This window comes from Carassius auratus, chromosome 10 (assembly GCF_003368295.1).
Source record: "Carassius auratus strain Wakin chromosome 10, ASM336829v1, whole genome shotgun sequence".
In the NCBI taxonomy this organism is placed as follows: domain Eukaryota; kingdom Metazoa; phylum Chordata; class Actinopteri; order Cypriniformes; family Cyprinidae; genus Carassius; species Carassius auratus.
Window position 1 is genome coordinate 10,623,044 of NC_039252.1, and position 19,239 is coordinate 10,642,282.

At 36.1% G+C, this 19,239-nt stretch overlaps 1 protein-coding gene across 1 annotated transcript in view; it reads right to left on the minus strand.

Annotated features, from left to right (window-relative positions):
- Window positions 1-17,297, minus strand: part of cxadr (CXADR Ig-like cell adhesion molecule) — a 44,085-nt gene extending 26,788 nt beyond the window's left edge. The window contains exon 1 of the mRNA XM_026273035.1: window positions 17,068-17,297. Coding sequence (XP_026128820.1) covers window positions 17,068-17,119 — 52 coding nt within the window. The 5' untranslated portion in view covers window positions 17,120-17,297. The remainder of the gene's footprint in view (window positions 1-17,067) is intronic.
- Window positions 17,298-19,239: the final 1,942 nt, after the last annotated feature.

Consider the following 19,239-nt stretch of genomic DNA (forward strand, 5'->3'; position numbering starts at 1 on the left):
CAATTTTTTTTAACATTCTGTCTGCGCTGTTTAATGACTGACATATAAAACTGCTTAATTTGAAAGCAAATGGGCAAAACTTGCATTTTGTTTACATACCTTTGTTTTATTCTTTTGAGAGGAGATCTAAATATTTGCAGCTGGAAAACAGATGGAAAATTGTTCTATGGATGCTTTGCCCTCCAAGTCTTAGAGCCGGTCACATGACTGAAAGCTATGAATGTGATGAGAGCAATCTCAAGCATAACACACCAGCAAGAAAAACAAACCAGCAGGTGTGTTGAGCCCACCTTCATTTGCTTTGCTCCCTCAGGCTGTGTGTCAGGGTCTATTACTGAGGAAAAGACAGGTGAAAAGAGGAAGAGAGAGACTCTGAATGTCAAACATTAAAGCAGATGCCATTTCCACACAGCAATATATTTTACGATCAAACCATAAAATCGTTTACAGAAAAATAAAAAGACAGAAAGGAAGATATATATCTTTGGATTGTTTTAATTATAAAAATGACCCTATTATCAGGAGAGCAAAAGGATAGAGTGGAGGATCTGGACTGTAGAGATAAAAAAAGTGTAAAGCTGCACTAACACTTGCCATTGGATGTGTATGAGTGTATGAACGTGATATAGCAGTAAGGTCTGCTTTAAAAAGCACTGAATATGCTTTACACAAGACTGCTGTAGGACACATCACATTGCATGGCACCATAAAAACATTCATAATGCAATTAGTGTTTCTCTCAACATCCAGCAGGCAATGGACCAATCAAGTTGCAAATGGATCACAATGCATGAAATTGACTTTGCCTTTGCTTTTAATTCAAATGTCTCTCTTAACCAATCAAAGAGTGACATTGCAGAGGGGGAACTTCCTGCTACTGCAAATGCAGAGTGTCATGGGTCCCTGTTTTTCTTTTACCATATCCCAGTTGTTTGTTTACAACAGCTTGCCATCCTCCATCACACATCCTTTAATTGTATCATTAAGTAAATGCAGCATCATTTCAGGCAGTCGCTACATAAAATTACTTATTTATCTAAGAATATCTGGCAGAACAACTATTTTTGGACTTGAGAATCTTGTGGTGTCTAAGCCTTTGTGGGTAAGCATAATTTCCAAATGCATAAACAACCTCTTTAAACAACTAACACTTGCCACTGGATGTGTATGAGTGTATGAACTACAATATGAATACTCATTGAGATACATATTGCTTTAAAGGGGTCGTATGATGCTGCCAAAAAGAACATTATTTGGTGTAATGAAATGTGTTTATGCAGTTTAAGGTAAAAATTACAGAATCAATATTTTCCACATACTGTACATTATGGTTTCACCTCTATGCTCCGCCTTACGAAACGTGTCGATTTTCAAAAGGCTCATGTGTAGTAACAGCTGCTCTATGTGAAATCACCACCTGATGGAATTTACAGCTGATTAGAAAACCAGCTTCACTGACGAGATGAGCTTTAATGATCGGCCGATCTCGATCGGTGCCCCCCTACAGTTTATGGAGCTAAATACTATAGCCCTGCTAAAAAAGCCTATAGACTCCCATGCTTCTTGTGCACATTAGGTACCAGTGCCATATTGATAGATATGCGGGGGGCAGTTTAGAACAAGCCGTTTCAAGGAGGCGTGGATGAGTGTTAACTTTTATAAAGAATATCTCTTTGGATTAAAGACTTTAGTCTTTGAAACTTCACATATCTTCTCTATTCACCAATATCTTGTTACACTTTAAAGAGAAAGGGCAATTTGAAAATCGCATCATATGACTCCTTTAATGTTTTGAAAAGGGAACGGGAATCTAGCTTGTTGTCATATAAAAACACTGCATTTGATTTAGTTGATGTTTGGAGGGCAATATGAGGACAGAGTAGCGGTGGAAGCCTTCTGGGTAGATTCTGGCTCACATCAGTGCTAGCATCCAGCTCACACCTAGACATGTTTGTTTAACAAAGCCACATTCACCAGACCAGAAAACACACAGATGACCTTTTCACAGTCAATGTTACATTCTAAAAATAGATTACACTCTCTAGAGAACCACATTTTAATTTCTATAAAATTAAAAATGTAAATTTAACAATTTCACAAAATGCATTCATCAAATAAGTAAACAAATATAGAGATATTCCTAAAAAAAAAAAAAAAACTACTTTCTTCTCAACCTCAGCTGACCATGTGCTTTGAAAGCCAATAAACCCACACAATATGCATGTCCATTTGCACTGACACATAAAACAATACAAACACACTTGGGGTGCTATCACACTTGGTCCATTACCCCTCTTATCTTGGTTCATTTGGGCATACGGTGAACATGGCAATTGCACTCGTATCCACACCAAAACAATCGGTCCAACGAGGTGGTCTAAGCTCGACTGAAAACAAACTCTGGAGTGGTTCAGTTATAGTGAGAAAGCAATCCAATCCAACGGATCGACAAACCAGGCTATATCACAGATTCACAATGTATGATGCTGGGTAATTAGTTCCGTGTAAAGTAGTAGAGGATGTCTTTGGGTGAGCACGTCTTTGTCTTTCAAAAAATTTTAGCTTTTTTATTTTATAATGCCATCTTATTACTCTTCGTAATAGTAGGAGGTGTATTTTAACAGTGTTTTCCCAACAAACCCTGGACTCCTGGGTTTAATAATTATAAAAATGTATAATTAATAAATTAACAACAGCTACAAAAAAAAGAAAAGAAACAATAAGCCCTCAAAGCTCTTGTAGTTCCGGAACTTTGACCAGTGAGGGGACAGTTTACTTGCACGTGACATGTATTAACAATTTTGGTCTGTTTAGAAACTTTGCCATGTGAAAGCAAACTCCACCATTAATAAAAAGCAACATTGTAATAATTTTAATCCCAGTTTTCCTTAGAAGCTTCTCTGCCTTGCATCTAAAAAGGTTAAGTAAGAAGTTGTCAAACAGACAGACAGCTGTTTTTCAGTTTAAAGATCAGCCGGGGTCAGGCAGGCAGCTCAGCTCAGTAATCCCAATGGAAGTGTCTGATCTCTGCTAGCAAGCTTTTACTCTAAGCAAGAAATCTCAATCAAAGAATCAGAGATAACTTAGAACTAGATTAGAGCAAAAACACTAAAGTGGTCATATACCAACTTCTTATTTGACCAAGGCTAAAATAAAAATCTAAAATACATCAAAAGCTGAAAAACATTTTTAGAACATAATAGGTAGGATGTGCGTGGCAGAAACAGACCCAGTATTAATCTTCATTTAAATCATGCTGCAAAGCACATTGAATAAACAAGTCAAGCAGAACGACAGCATGGCATTGCAAAAATGACATGACAGAACACTATACGGTGACAAACGTATCTGATGAATTCGATTTTACTGAAATCAAAACTGACATTTAATTTCAACTATTCAACACTGTAGCTGAGAGCATAAAAAAAAACCAGTTATTTTATTTTGTAGGCCTGGAAAGCTTAAGGCTTCAGCTTGAGTGGGTTCTGCAGGAAAAAAAAAGTGCACATGAAGATGCTTCTATGACGCTGAAGGAATTCATATTCTCACCAGTAAAGAAAGTGGGACAGATGCATATGGCTAGAATATGCTCAGATGACAAAAAAAATAAAAAAATAAATAAAGGGAAGATTTATTTAGGATGCACGAGAGTAAAAATTATTTACCTTCTACTACAAAACCTACAAACAGTTAAACTTAAAAGGCTCTAGAGAATCTTACTAAGGTAAATGTCAAATCATAAATGCTATAAATAAAGTATGAAGCGAAATGTCAAAATTCTGATTTTAAATCAGTAGAATGTGCTTCTGTACGGGTGAACAAAGGACACTCCAAATATGTTTATATTTGTGTCAGATGAAAGCACACCAGAGAAAAACAGTAAATCTGAGGATTACAGAACACCTAGTGCTGCATAAATGCATCACTTTATACAGAATGAAAAGGGAGGGGGGAAAAAAGAGAGAAGAGTGCTCTAAAAGTACAGAGATGGCAAAAAAAAAATCCTTCTGATACTAGCACACAGGATAGAAAGGGATGAGAGAATGACACCAAGAAATGATGGCCTTGTGATGTGGCTATGAATTAAACATGAATCCATTAAGACACTTAACAGCTGGCTGCCATAAAGCATTTTTTTTTGTCAAAGGAACTTCTACAGTAGCAGAAACAATACAAAGCAGCTTTATGGCATCACACACACACACTTTACTGTATATGCAAAAGGCTCACTTAAAACAGGAAAACCTGATTTCAGCATAAAGGTTGAACTTTAAAAGGTTGAACTTCATAACTATCACTGAATGGGTAAAATAGGTTTTATTTGTTCACAACAAACTCCACTTCAAACATTACTGTTTGCCAAGTACCATGAAAAAAACCACAGCTCATTATATCCAGAGGCAGTCTCCAGGGAAACAATGTGTTCTGCAGTCAATTACACACGTTTTTTCCCTTTAATCTCCTTTATTCTCCCCCTTTGAATCTCGATATCTGTCTCCTTCATTAAAGCTCTTTTTAATGTCCGCTGGCTTTGAGCAAAACGCTGTTGCACATGTACCATGAACCAAAAAAAATGCATCAGTTTTTGAGTAATTCGATGCTTTTTTCTTGTTCTAATGACTTAAGTTTGGAATATTTTGCAAAGTACATCCAAAAATATTTATTAATTGATACTTTTTCTTCTAAAGAAGAAACTTCATTATTTGAATTCCTGAAAATAAAGTTTGTAAAAATCACTGTAAATAAACTCCGTTACATTCAGTTCTTTTTTCAAAAACAGCCCTCAGGAACAAAATGAAGGCTTATGTTGGATCTTAGATTTTTTCAATCGGAAATTTTAGTATAATGAAAAGAACAAAAGGTAAGAAGTCAAGAAGTTAGTCATCCACTAACAAGTTGTCATCCGAGAAACACTGCAGTTTAAACTCTGTTTTGAAACATTCATTTTAAATGTGTCTCCAGCTGTGATCAGATTTTATCTAGACAGTACCTCTCAGACTCTCTCATTTTTGTCAGAGCCCAGAGTGCAGCACATGAATACAGTTTAATGAACGAAGCCATTACTATATTTTTGAGTGAGCAAGAAAGAAAGTAAAAGGAAACAATTACTGATTGTGATCTTAAATTGTGGGTTTTGGCACAACACAAAGTTTGAATAAACAGTTTTGGGGCGCTCTATCCAACCACGATTAACAAATACACATCTTAACAAGTAAACAATGTTTATTTGTGAGACTGCTCAAGAAACTGGTGATCAGACCCCCGATCATCACAACCCTGAGGATGTTAACACATACATCTAAAACCCACTGCAATAACATGTTAGGCCATGTGTACATACACAGAGACAAGCTGTTAACACCTACATTCAAGGTTATACTTAGCAGGTAGGCCTTGCTGATGCTATTTTGCCTTTGTTTCCCAACATCACATGAGAAGTGCAAATATTTGCATTGAAACACACTGACTTCCTTCTTTCCCCTTTAAAGAGTTTAGACTCATTTCACATTCATGCACACTCACGGGTGTCTAATCATAGCCCCAGAAGCAGAATGAAGGAAATTATCATACAGGCTGTAATTAAACAGTTTGTTTGATTAAAGATGAGCACTACATGGTTGATTTATCAGAAATGCCAAAGCCCAAAAGGTTATTTGTAAAATATTACAAAATACGTTGCATATGAGCACCACAGGCTAAATGTAAAGACTGCGATAGGAATTCTCCATCATGCCGAGAAAATGGCACGTAAAAAAGGAAATTGTGCATACTAATGATTATCTAGGGAAAACAAATCACTTTTTCCTCCACACAAGGGTCATTTACATATGTAGGAACAGATTACAATTTGCCTTAACATTAGAGTGGGGTTGACTTGAATGCTAATGCCAGAGGAAGCGAGCGTGTGTGTGTGTGTGTGTGTGTGTGTATACAGAGGGGGGTTGATACGAGACAAGGACATTTCATTTTTTTACTTTTCCAGTTTGTGCAAATTTGCTTTTTCGCTCGCGTGCTGGCAGTCGATAATGCGTAATGTTTCTCAATGAGATAAAATGCCTGAAATTGGTTCCTACACAGCTGCTTTACTTCTTGCCTCCCTTATCTCTACAGGAACTAAAACTCTTTGATAAAACAGAGTGACAAAGGTCTTGTACTATACATTATTAAATTTCCCCAATCTAAAGTATAATCTAAATGTAGAGAGCTGGAACGGACTTCTTGCATCTGTCTGGAAGCTTTAAAACCATCTCTGAATTTAGCGAAGGCTGGACCAGGGATGAGGCAGATTTAATAGGCTAATCTGAGTACAAGTAAGGTGCTAATATTTGATTTTCCACTCCAGCTGATTCTTAAGCAGACTGATAACAAACTTTATTTTTCCAGTTAATGTGTGTGAGAGAGAAACTGAAAGAGACAACAGTACTGACACATATGAAGTTTCAGAGTAGAAGACCTGCTCAAGTAAATCACAGTAGACATGATTCCTGCATAGTGAAGGCTCTCTCACTTACTCACAAACACTCTGTGACTGCACCAAGACTGCAAACACCTTCGCACAGACATACCAATGTCAAGCTGGCAGGCATAAATACACACACATACAACTCTTGGTCTCTAAGGCAAATATAATCTCACACTAGAGCCTGACCTCTCTCTCCCACAAAAAACACAAACACATAAGCCTACACACCATGCATTAAAAGATCCATACTTTCAGAGAATTATGTTTTTCCTACCAATTTAGATTAAAGAACAACTGTGTTTTTGGATTAAGAAAAACTTCTGCATGACTGTCTATTTAGAGAATAAATTCTGAAACATGCTGATTATCTAAGACATAATACAAGAGCTAAGTGCAACGAACACAAACACTGTCCTCGGAAGACTGGGAGGACCTAAAGAATCATGTTAACCCAGCCTAGCAGTCTCTTAACAGGAAGGACAGGATCTGCATTCTGAGTAATTCTGACAGACGTCATCTTTGTGTTTATGAAGAGACAATGGATTAAGATAAACAATACATATTGGCTTATGTTAAAGTACATCAGGTAGCGATTTTGTTGATACTACCATTCAAACGTTTTTTCTATCATTCTTTGAATGTAAAATTCAAAAGATCAGCATTTATTTGAAATATTAAAGACACTTAATTACTTCAGATAAAATGAATGCATCCTAGCAGAAGAAAGGTAAAGTAATGACTTAAAAAAAAACTAACCAAATTTGAAAAGAGGAAAAGGAAGAGAAAGTGACTGAACCATATAAATAGTCATGTCAGCCAATTCCTCATTAAATCGGCTCAATTTTATATTACTCATTATTTTGTCAAGACCATCACAGATGGATCAAACTAATTTCTCAGTTCCAATATGTCAGCTATGTATTTATGCATAATATTGTTCTACTTTTATATCAATAGTTGCATCATGCCGATATTTGATTATTTTAAAGTTTATTAATTAACTGCATGGAGACAATGAGTTGCATGTGTCAAATAATCCAACGTTATACTCTAGGCAAATTAATTAAATACTTGCCAAAACAAAATAAAATCTGCACAAAATTTATCTACTGATTGGCTTCATCACTTTGTCTCTTCTTCACCTAAAAGCTGGTGTGTGGTGGGCTTTCTGGTACACTATGGATGCTGCACACTGATGGTGGAGGAGGAGATACTCCCTCACACGGAAGAATGCTTTGAGTGCTTAGGAAAAAAGCGCTATATAAATATAATAAATTCTTATTATTAAAATATAGTTTGTCAGACAGCATAGTACGGCCTATGCAAACGTGACGCTGATGCATCAAACCAGTGAAACGCCCGTGCTTAGCTCTAAATGCAGCACATTAAGGCAATAGCAATGCACAGGAGTTACGAACCGCCAATTAAACATCAGGTCTACATTTAAGTATTTAAGTTTGAAACCAGCAAAAATGGTAGAATCAATCAGTATCAAAATAAAATGCAGTTAAAGATGCATAAAGAGTCAAACTGCTCAAGTTAAAAAGTCTGAAGTACAGTCTGGGCCATTCAGCGTAACCACCGCCTCACTGTGCTGTTATAGCCTATGTAAAGGATGACGTTTTATGTCAAAAAGTAAACAAAGCCTATAGTTAACATAATACATAATATTTTAGCATCCATACGTTGTGAATATGAAAACATTTGGATTTGTGCAGAATGAGAGAGGTAGGCTCCATTTGTTTTAGCTTACAAATTTAGAGGATTTGTTGGGGAGAGAAAGGAATTAAAATAGCCTAATTGGATTTGTAATGTTTGCAAATATTTAGCTTTATTTACCGGTGTTTTACCCTACATTATTTCTGATAATAAAATAATAATAATATATGAATAATAAAATGCAACCAAAATGCTTATAGAAGTAGCGTTTTTTTATCCATGCGGCAAACATTTTCTAATATTTAAAAATTTCTTTAAAGCACTGACAGTATTTTCTTTTGTTTAATACATTTGCTTAAAATCTAGAAAAGATGATGCTGTGTTGGCTATGACTAAGTGCAAGATAGGCTACCAGATCAAGGCCCTTGTGTTTTTTTCTTTTTGAGTAAAGAAAACGTTATTATTATTATAATTATTATTACAGGCAAAGAAAAAGTTGTAAAAATTACATTAAACAGTATTTTTTTCTACTCAAACCAGTTTTGTAACTGCAATAATACAGAGGAACAGAAACATTCAAATACCAACACTGCAGTTTACACCCAAAATGAAGATTCTGTCTTTCTTTACTCATCCAGATGTTATTTCAAGACACAAATGAAGATATTTAGAAAAATGTCCAAACGGACAGTTCAATGTTGTTTTGCATACTACCTTTTAGTACATGGATGAAAACAGTTTAAACATTATTAAAAATATTGTATTTTGTGTTCTACAGACATCTTTGTTTTTTTTTTGAGTGAACAATCCCTTCAAGATGGCTATATATCCTTGGAAGTCCACTTTCCAGTGCACAGATTTGAATGTACCACAAGACTTCATCAGTCATAGTTATCAAAAGGTCTAATAGAGATAAAGACATTTCTGTCTGAATCACAGATGGTAGTTTATTAGTCATGTGTCTACATTAAGACTCATTACGGGATATAAGCATTGAGGGGTGAGTCGAGGGACACGATGACAGATGCACTACAGGTCCTCCTTATCACTGCTGTGAAAACAAGGAGGAGCTGATGTGTGATGGATGGAGAGACGCAGAACGAGGGGTTTCGTGACCTTGTGTTTATGGAAGGTATATTAGAACAGTGGGAGGAGAGAAGTATAAATCCCAGCCCAAGACTGCTTGGCTATGATCTTAGCTTCACAGTGACACATCCCTGAAAGAGGAAAAAAAAACTCCTACCAGCCTTTACATACTTAACCCTCAACCCTGCCAAATCCCTCTGAAATACGATTCCATTCTCTTCCATTATCCCTTGCGATTCCTCGTTTCATGCGTCTCTTCGTCTCACATGATATACTTACACCCTTTCTTCCTTCCATCCTCTTCTAAACTCCCACTCATACACTCATCCATGACTTTAACCTCTGCTCCCATCTCTCCTTTCTGTTTAAATCTCTTTACTGTCTCTTTTAACTCCACTCTGTTCCTGCGTTATTTCAGCGTGTGTGAGTGATGATTCATGCATGCATAGCAAGTCTCCAGTTGAAACTAGAGTGACCAGAAAAAGTCCTTGCAACCTTGGTTATTTATCATTATTACCTGGTCTAATCGAATGTGATCAGCCCGACGTAATGGCCCACTTACTCTCCAAACTGAAAAAGAAGGCAATAAAAACAGGCAAGAGTGGAACATGGCATCTGAATGTTGTTAAGGTAACAGGAGCAGGTGTCGCCTGACGTCTCAGGTATGAGTCTTGCATCCTAAAATATTTATAAAGCAGAGGCCTGAATATTCATACGGGTAGCATGTCCTTTCTGTTAGGTGGAGGGCATACAGTGCCCACACATGCGCAAACAGGTGCTTGGAGTGTGATTTTACTCTGAAGCTCAGTCCTTTATTCAGAAGGACAGCACCAGAGGGAATGTTGTGTTGAGAGCAGGAGAAGCACACTACAAAATGCAAGGCTTTGGGTCACAGGTGAAAGTTGCAGTTGATATCAGCGTTTCGTTTTGAGAGGCTTTGCTGGTTAGATTAGACAGCGCTGCTGGACAGCAGAGTAGAGAGGGTGGTCTGAGGCCATAGCTTAGCAGCTCATCTCTCCTTAGATTACACCAAGTCAAACCTAGAGGTATTTCAAATTAAATATCTCACTGCCTCACAGCATGCCTTCAAGTCATACCTGCTCAACATCTTTTCCTCTCTGTGCGTGCCCACTCTCACTTAACATCGAATAGTTTCTGTTCAATATAAAAGTAACATAATTAGAAAGAAATTGCATTTCTTGAGAACAGTAAATGCAATATGATTATAAAAAGAGTGCCTTATGTTAGGGCTCTGACGATAACTGCATAACCGCGGTAAAGAGATGACGACTGTTGTGTTGAGGTCACCACTGTCTTCACTGCACTTTTTTGCAAGGTATTAGCAGGAGGAAGCTAGAGGTCTGCATTCCCATGGCTCTCCCGTGGGACATGACCAGATTTCTTGAACCACGGCATTAAATTCCCAAATAAAATACAGTAGCGGTCTGTAAGTCTGTTATCATTGGAACAGCAGTAGGCGGTCTAACAATAGTTCCAGACGTCCTTTCAGAACAGAATATCTGCGCTTTACTCACTCTTATCGACCACCGGTACAGCCTGCACTCAGGAATGTTTTGCAGGCATGGACCAGTCTTTCAGCGTCATGCATTTTATTTATATGTGCGCGCAGCATCTGCATAACGGTCCTCAGAGCAGGCTGTACCGGCAGTGAATATACTGACCTCAGACCGGTCGTCGATGAGTGACAGAGTAAAACAAGGATGGCAAAGCAAAGAGTGGATTAGCTGTCCTTGAAGGACATTCAACTTGGACTGGAAAATGGTCAGTTTACTGCTAAAAACCCACATCAGGCAAGTCTGACTTGAGACATTCTTCTCAGGGATGCAAAACTGTTCAAGCCAATGGTTTTGTTCCTGTTTTGCTTATAATTTTAAATGATAGATGTTGTTTTTTTTCTTTCTCTGCAACACTTTTCCTACTGTGCTGACAGTAAAATGTAATTATTTGGATTTTGACAAGACAAATAAAAATAACAAAAGAGGCTAAAATATTTGTACAACCAATTTTATTTTATTTTATTTTATTTTTTTGCTCTTTCTTGAAACATTTTTTCCTGTTGTGTTGGCAACAAAATGTAAAACTAATCTGATTCTGGACAAAAGAAAATAACAATATTTTTGTGCTGAATACATTTTTGTTATCTCTCTATCTTTCAGTAGTGGAAATTTAAATGTGAGATTCTGGAAACGAGATGTACATTCAACGGCAAGAGGGAAAAAAAGGGTCATATGATGTTGCTTAAAAGAACATTTTGTGTATTTGGTGTAATGCAATGAGTTTATGCGGTTTAAGATTTTCAATATAATGGACGTTATTGTTTTTCCTCTATACCCTGCTTATCCGTATCAATTTTTACAAAGCTCATCATTCTAAAAAAGCAAGGTGTGCTCCGATTGGCCGGCTATCAAGTGCATTGTGATTGGCTGAATGCTTCGAGTATGTGATGGAAATTTTACGCCCCTTACTATACTGTGTGAGATACATGGTCATGACAAAAATCATAATTGTTGCTCTAACTAAAAAAACTTTTAGTGCTTTTTTAGTATTAAGCCTCAAATGTCAACTTTACATCAGATTGGTTTCTTCTAAAAAATATCAATGGAATTATAATGTTATACTAAAACCAAAATTATAATAATGGGAAAAAAAACCTTAAGATAACACGTAGAAAGAAAAAAAACATCTTAAGCACGATTAATTGGTGCTTTTAACGATTACGTAATTGTGGCATCTATAAATGTAATTGCGATTAAAAATGTGATTAATTGTGCAGCCCTACTAGCTTTTGAATAATCATTGGCAAATTATTTAAATATAAAAAACGTACTTACAGGCTGTAAGTCAGAAGTGCCAGACTGTCCTTGCAAAGTTGGAACTGCCCCACTTTATAGATACAGACTTTGTGCCACAGGAAAATGTTACGCTTTCTTTCTTTGCGTGAACATTTGGGCAGCGTTATGCAAATCTTCCCACACAGTGACGTACACATGTTAGTGAGTTTAAACGAGGTGTTTAAGGGGGGCGTGTTTGACTTTTATAAAGAATATCTCTTTGGAATGAGACTTAGTCTTTGCAACTTTACAGATCTTCTTTATGCACCAAGAGCTTGGAACATTCCAAAGAGAAAGGAAAAATTTAAATGCCTTCATATAACCCCTTTAATAAACCATGTGTAAAATGAACCAAGTTTGGTTGAAACCTGTCTGACTCACCGCAGAAAGATCTGTTCAGGGCTTGCAAAATCACTAGTCCGACGTCCTAGGACTTTTGTGTTTTCCAATCGGGCAAACAAAATGTATCACCACTCTGTCCGATGGTCTATCTTAAATACAGATCTCCCGCAGGTCCTTAAAATCTCCTAAAGTAAGTAGTATCTAGTATCAAACTTAAGGCTATAAAAAGTTTGAAATAAGTTAAATGGAATAAGAAATCTTATAATTACAATTTCAAGATGTCTTCTAGTTGGGGACGGAAAGATAAGAGTCGCAATATGGCTAGATTAAACTTCAAAAGACAATGGTGTCATTGTCAAGTCAAAACACTGCGCTGTCTTTTTGCTTTTATCTGAAAAGGAGACAGCTGTCCTCAGAAATGTTTCGTTGGCATTTTTCTTTTATTTTACCCTAAATTCCTGATAAAACAGCATTTATGAGCACAGAGCTGCTTTGTGTACAGCCGTTTCCAGGGAAACCACAATATTTCAGCACTCCTAAAATGCCACCTCTCCATTAACACGGAGCGGTTAATGAGAAAGAAGTTAACTTGCCTTCTAAACATCTAAAAAATTAAGACAGTAATATTTATAAGTTTTAAATTGACATCTTAATTTATATGCTTGAGTTATCCCTTTTCATAAAAATGGTCTACAGGCTAAATGCTGTTATATAAGATTTTTGTTTTTGTAAAAATATGTATCTGAACTGTAAATCATCTGATTTTATGGCTCAATACAGTATGTTACCATAAACATTGTCCAACACCACTCATACTGTTAATTTTACAAGTGCAGCTGTTGAAATGGGTCATAAATTGCCTTAAATTTATAAAAATTTTGCAGATAACCTGTAAATAGTGAAATAAAATGTAAACTTATTTACACCCCTATCTGATTTTCTATATTTAAAAAAACCCTGCTACTCTGATTTTTGAGACCTCAGAGCAGTAGGCTACTTGTCTTGAAAAATATATATAAAATTCTCAAGCTCAAAAAACAGACTTAACCAAGATTTAAATCTTCCAATGGAGTCTTCCACTTTTTGTTGAATGTCTATATTAGGAAAAAGCATTCCAAGTAGTTATTTTCTACAATCATGTTCCAAGGTCTTGCGTGTGCTATAGGTCTCCTAGCAACGTTCTCCAGGCAGGGTCTCCAGAGTAGTTATGTTTATCAGGTAACTACAGCACGGGTCTACTCAAGGTTGAGGAGGTTTTCAGAGCAGTATACTGACCTTAAACGAGGTTAAAACAAGACACTACACTCAGTCGCTTGTGAATGGGAAGGTCCTGTAGGATCCTTAATGGCTTTTGAAGACATGTATGAGTCAAAGTTTAGAAAGGAGAACCAGATAATATTGAGGAGTTGAGTGCATACTACAACATGGGCCAGACATGAATGAGTGAGCCTGCGCACATACACAAGCAGAGGAGCAAAATAAAAGTGCTGACTGACCAGGGATGTCTGACGGCATCTGGCTAATGTCTAAGTGAAGGGACAAGCCTGTCAGAGCCTGTGGACGCTATTATTGAAAATATGTCTTTAATGGACACTAGGGACTATAGAGCAGAACAGGAAAGACTACAGGACTGGACAGTGAAGAAAGAGTGTCGTCTCAATGAGAAAAGTTTGCAAGCTCTTAATAAAATACACCCCTTCACACTACTTGAAAGATGAATATCAAACAAGATAGTCTGCATTCACATATTTCCTATTAAATCCACAAGTCTTTAGTGACATTACAGCCACAAACCGTGATTTGGTATTAGGGGAGGGGCATTCTTATTCTAGACAACATTTAATTTGAACAAAAATCTGTGCAGGTTGAATCATCAACATTTTAGTCCATTTTCACAGAAGAGAAATATTCAATATTTTATATATTATTTTCTTATCTTATTTCTGGCTAAATTTAGGAGTACACTAGCAAACAGACACAGACTTGCCTTGGTTCTGAAAAGCATTTTTCTTCATACAAATTTTTAGCCATGCATGCGCCAAAATTACCAACAATGGATAGCCTAAATATAAAACTATTGATTCAAAAATGTTGTTATACATATACAAACAAAATTACAAAATGTGTAGGCCTATACAAATATTTAAGTAGCTTAACAGCATATGAAGAATATATTATTTACTTTAGAATTTATTCACACCAGGAAAGTCCACTAATACACTTTTTTTTTGCGGTTCGCTTTCACACTGACCTTTTTGCAAGAAAACAAGAAATTGTAAAAAAAAAAAAAAAAAAACAACATGTGTGCAAAGGTCATCCATTCATGAACAGAAATTCTCAAGAATAGAAAGCAGGGAGTGCAAAAACATTGCATTTCGGTGATGAACAGGAGCGCTTCACAAAAATTAACCAAAACTTTTTTACTTACAGACATGATGACTATATCTATAGAAAGCTTTAAATGTCCACAGAAAGAAATAATTAAAATCCTAAAACTCTTTGATTATGGAATCCATAAAGAGCATTTCAAGGCCCTTTACACAGGACGTGGCAGAACCAAGGTGACCCGACCGACATTACCACAAAAGCCCAAATGACGCCACACTTCAGCTTTGTTCACCGAAACAGTAACTGGAACAATTCATTCATCCTCCATTACTGGCGGTAAACTATTAAAACTAATGATAGTGGCTTGGTCTAATGCTAGTTCAAAGATGAAGACAGAGATTAAGACTGCTATCTAGCCGTCGGCATATGAAAACAAAAACGAAACAACTGCCATGTTTTTTTTTTAATATCTATATTGGATTTTTGAGAATGGATACAGTATCGCCAAACAAAATATTGCGATACTCATGTTTATCAATATTTTCTTACACCCCTTATAAATCTCATTATTGCCAATATTCTTGTAATATTGTGATATAATTTTGAGACTATATCGCCCACCCTTAGCATCTATATATTACAGTTTGAAAATGCCATCTTCACATTTCCCATTTCCCTTTATGAATAATCTGTGTTATGACAGAATGACACCTTGAATGAAAAATATCCTTGTAGCCGGCACCAAAACAACATCCCTGTCTGCTGAGAAGGACACAGAGCACACAAATGTCAAACTCAAAATTCTATTGTGATGGTAATGAGTCTGACAGGTTAACACCATGGAGGAATGAATGTCACACGCAAGACTTCTAAAACATACCCGAATGTCTTCATCGGTAATGAAAAAATGCATTCTATGTCATGGCTCAGAATAAACACCACAACCAAATTTGCTAACATTCCATATCTGAACTCCATGCGGGGGTCACACATATATGCACTAAAACAAAAGCAGCGTGTACACAAAGCTTGTTATTGTTAAACTCTAGTTATCAGTAACCAGTGGCCTGGAAAGTCATCGCCCTATCCATGCAACTCTTTCTCCTCCTCATTTTTATTTGTTTTCCTTGTGCTGGTCTGTAGGCTATGCAGTCTGAAATTATATCTAAAGAACACTATAACCTTTGACCAAAATGGCACAAACAGTTTCAGTTGTTACTCAAGAGAAATAAACAGGAGTGGGTGGTTTCTGTGTTAATGCTTGTGTTATTCTCATTCCCTTCCTCCCACGAAACACTAACGTAACTAGTTGGTCAATGACCAGAAATGGCTAACTACTACACAGCATTTGCCTCTCTCACAAAATCAATGTTAACTAAAGAAAGTTCTAAAAATACTGTGCTTTTTCCAAGCCAATTGATCAGTCAATATCAGGTCTTATGCGTAGGCTGGTTAATTAAGCAACCTCAGTTTCAGACATCTAGAGGAGTCGTCTTGAGAAGGGGGGCACAAGTGGAGCTTGCATTAGCAGATGGCAGTCTGAAAGAAACCCCTCTTGATGGCTTTAAGACGGTTAAGCCTATTGTGTTTTGCCAACAACTAACAAAAATATTCAAGAAACGTACTCTAGAAAATTAATTATTCCATCTGACCTTTAAAACAAAACCGAAATAACACAACTGGTTCAACAGCAGCATAAAACAAGACTTAATAAATATCATGAAAACAACCCGGCTGTTTAAACTGCGCTTCGCGGACTGGGTTGTTGTTAAGGAAAAGTAGCCTCCGATGAAAATAAAAATACAAATGTAACTCTCTAAACGTGGGCATAACACTTTTAAGTAACACTTCTATCAGAGGCATGTATAAAGTACTGTTATAGCATTATTATATTTAAAGTGTAAATGTAGTGTTTTCCTATTCTGCTTAATAACATTATTGTATAAATTATAGTAAAAAAAATTAAACCATTTACAATACAGATATTTATTAACATTTTTGTTATTTTAAATGAGAATTAATTCAATTTAGTTGTTTCTAAATAGCGCCGTAGTAAGATTTTATAATTCTGAATTTAGTGACCCTTTTATTTCCTTCTAACAGATCCTAAAAACTTCGATTATACTGACTACTGTCGCCAATTTGGTTTATAGTAGAAAGTACAGCTGAAATTATAACTTTATAAAACTCTGATATAACAACATCTAAATGAAAATGAAATAAGTATATAACAAAAAAACGAACAAACAAACAAAACTTTTAAGGGAGGGTAACGTAAGCGCGAGAGCAAACGGAGCCCGCAGAGCTCCGGGAAAAAATATATAAATTCAAACTTACCTGCGAGGAGAATAATATTGAATAAACAAAGGCAGGACGTCCTCAAATCCATTCCTCTGCTTTTAAGCTACAATTTAGCAACCGGTGTGGGTATAAAAACAACTTTTCCCTCGACTCGTGATGATTCGTGTTCACTCTTCTTTCGCCAGTCTCGCACAGCATCAGAAGTCCACCAGCTCGCTCGCGCAGGTGGATTGTTGCTGGAATCTGCTCACGTGATTTCCGGAGGTATCAGCTGGAGAACATTGAGGGCTTTTTACGCCCTCTTGCGTACACATGCTCCAAGAGTCTCTCCTTACATCGACGCATATTGAATGAATGTAGTGTCGGGAAGGTTAGGGGAGACCGGGGGCAGCTGTTACTCACAGACTACTGAAATAAACCTGTCATCTTAGGTGCACTAATTAACAATACAATTGATATATTTTCACTAATAAGTGATAAGACTATACTATTAAATAATCACAAGAAGTCAGTGTTACAACTGCCCCCACAAAATTCATATTAACCCACTGTATCTCAAATAAAAGCCTACATCAATGTAATCACTTTACTGCTGTAGTGTCTAATAATGCTAAATAATGATATATATACGCTAACTTGCCATACCTGTATTAGTATAGAGTTTTCATGTTATTTTCAATAATCTAGAGATAAAATGTATGGAAGTTCAAATTTGCAGACATCTAATCATTAGATGGCAGAAAAAAATGCAGTATATCCAAAAAGTAACTTTTATACCTCAAAATCAGTTTTCTGTGGAAAAATTCTGCTGAGGTGAAATAATTGTGCTCCTTTTCCATGGGCAAATGCTACAGAGCAAGTGTATATTAAGTATCATATCTCTAACTTGTTTCTGATTGGAGGAACTGAGTGTATTAAAATGCCTCTTGGAAATGTAATCGGTTACAGATAACAAGTTATCCTATTTAAAATGTAATAAGTAGTGTAACTATTTTATTTTAAATACTATATTACTGTAATTGATCACTACCAAATACTTTTCTAAATTTCTAACAAATGTTTTTAACTCTTAATCAATTTGAAAGGTTTAAAGCAGGCAGGGTTAACCTTACAGTACTCAACACTGATTACCATCAGACTTCCTTCGACACTAGAATTACTATTATAATAATTTAATTTTAAAACACAGCCACCACAAAATCAGACTTTAGCACTTCTTTGTACCTTGAGATCATTCTGAGATTAAATACAGATTTTAAATCATAAGATATAGTTTAATAGTTATGATACTGGTTTGAAATCAAATCCTGGCATAGCTATGACCGGAAACAATGCCTTGGAGAAAAACTCAAATAGGAAACAAAAAAGTTATCAAATGACCATTAGGGTGGCCCCTATTTTTGGACTTTTTAAATCTTTTGCTCTCACCCACCCAGTCATCTTCCCTTCATGAGTAATGGAAACAAACCAAATTTTGCAGAGATTGGATTATGTTTTTCTGTTTGCCCAGCAAAGTGGAAATTCTGTCTTAATTACCATAAGAGCATGCTATGAATAACTATATAAAACCACTAGTAAACTCTGTAAACTCTGCTGACCTTTAGATTTAAAATGAGAACACAGAACAGTGTTGTTAGTCTTAACATGTTAAATTACATTGGTGCCAATAGCCCCACCCCTCACTTTGCTGCCTGTCCACTTACTATTTAAATAAAAACATAAAATGACAAAAATATTATTTTTTACCTAAATGACAAAACTGCTGATGAGATCTGATTTTGTGGTTACTGGAAGTGGAAGAGAGCAATGCACATTCACTCCCCCCTACACACAATTCCTACCAGTACTGAGACTTGAACCCCCAATCTTTGGGTTACAAGTCCATCTCTTTAACCACTGAAAAAATAAACTGTCAAAAGTTTATCAGTGAACAAAACCTTCACTAATATTACAAGTCATATCTTTAAATACCTGTTGATAAAAAGATTCATTTTTTGATCATACCATAAATGACAAATTATCTGGGTGGTATTTGGCATACATAACATACTTCTAGTGGAGAAACAAATGAGTGGGTGAGAGGGTAATATTTCCAAGTTTATATATATATATATATATATATATATATATATATATATATATATATAATAGCCATGTGTCCTAAACTCCTAAAACATTGGTTTCTCAAATTTTAAAGCAGTCGGTACA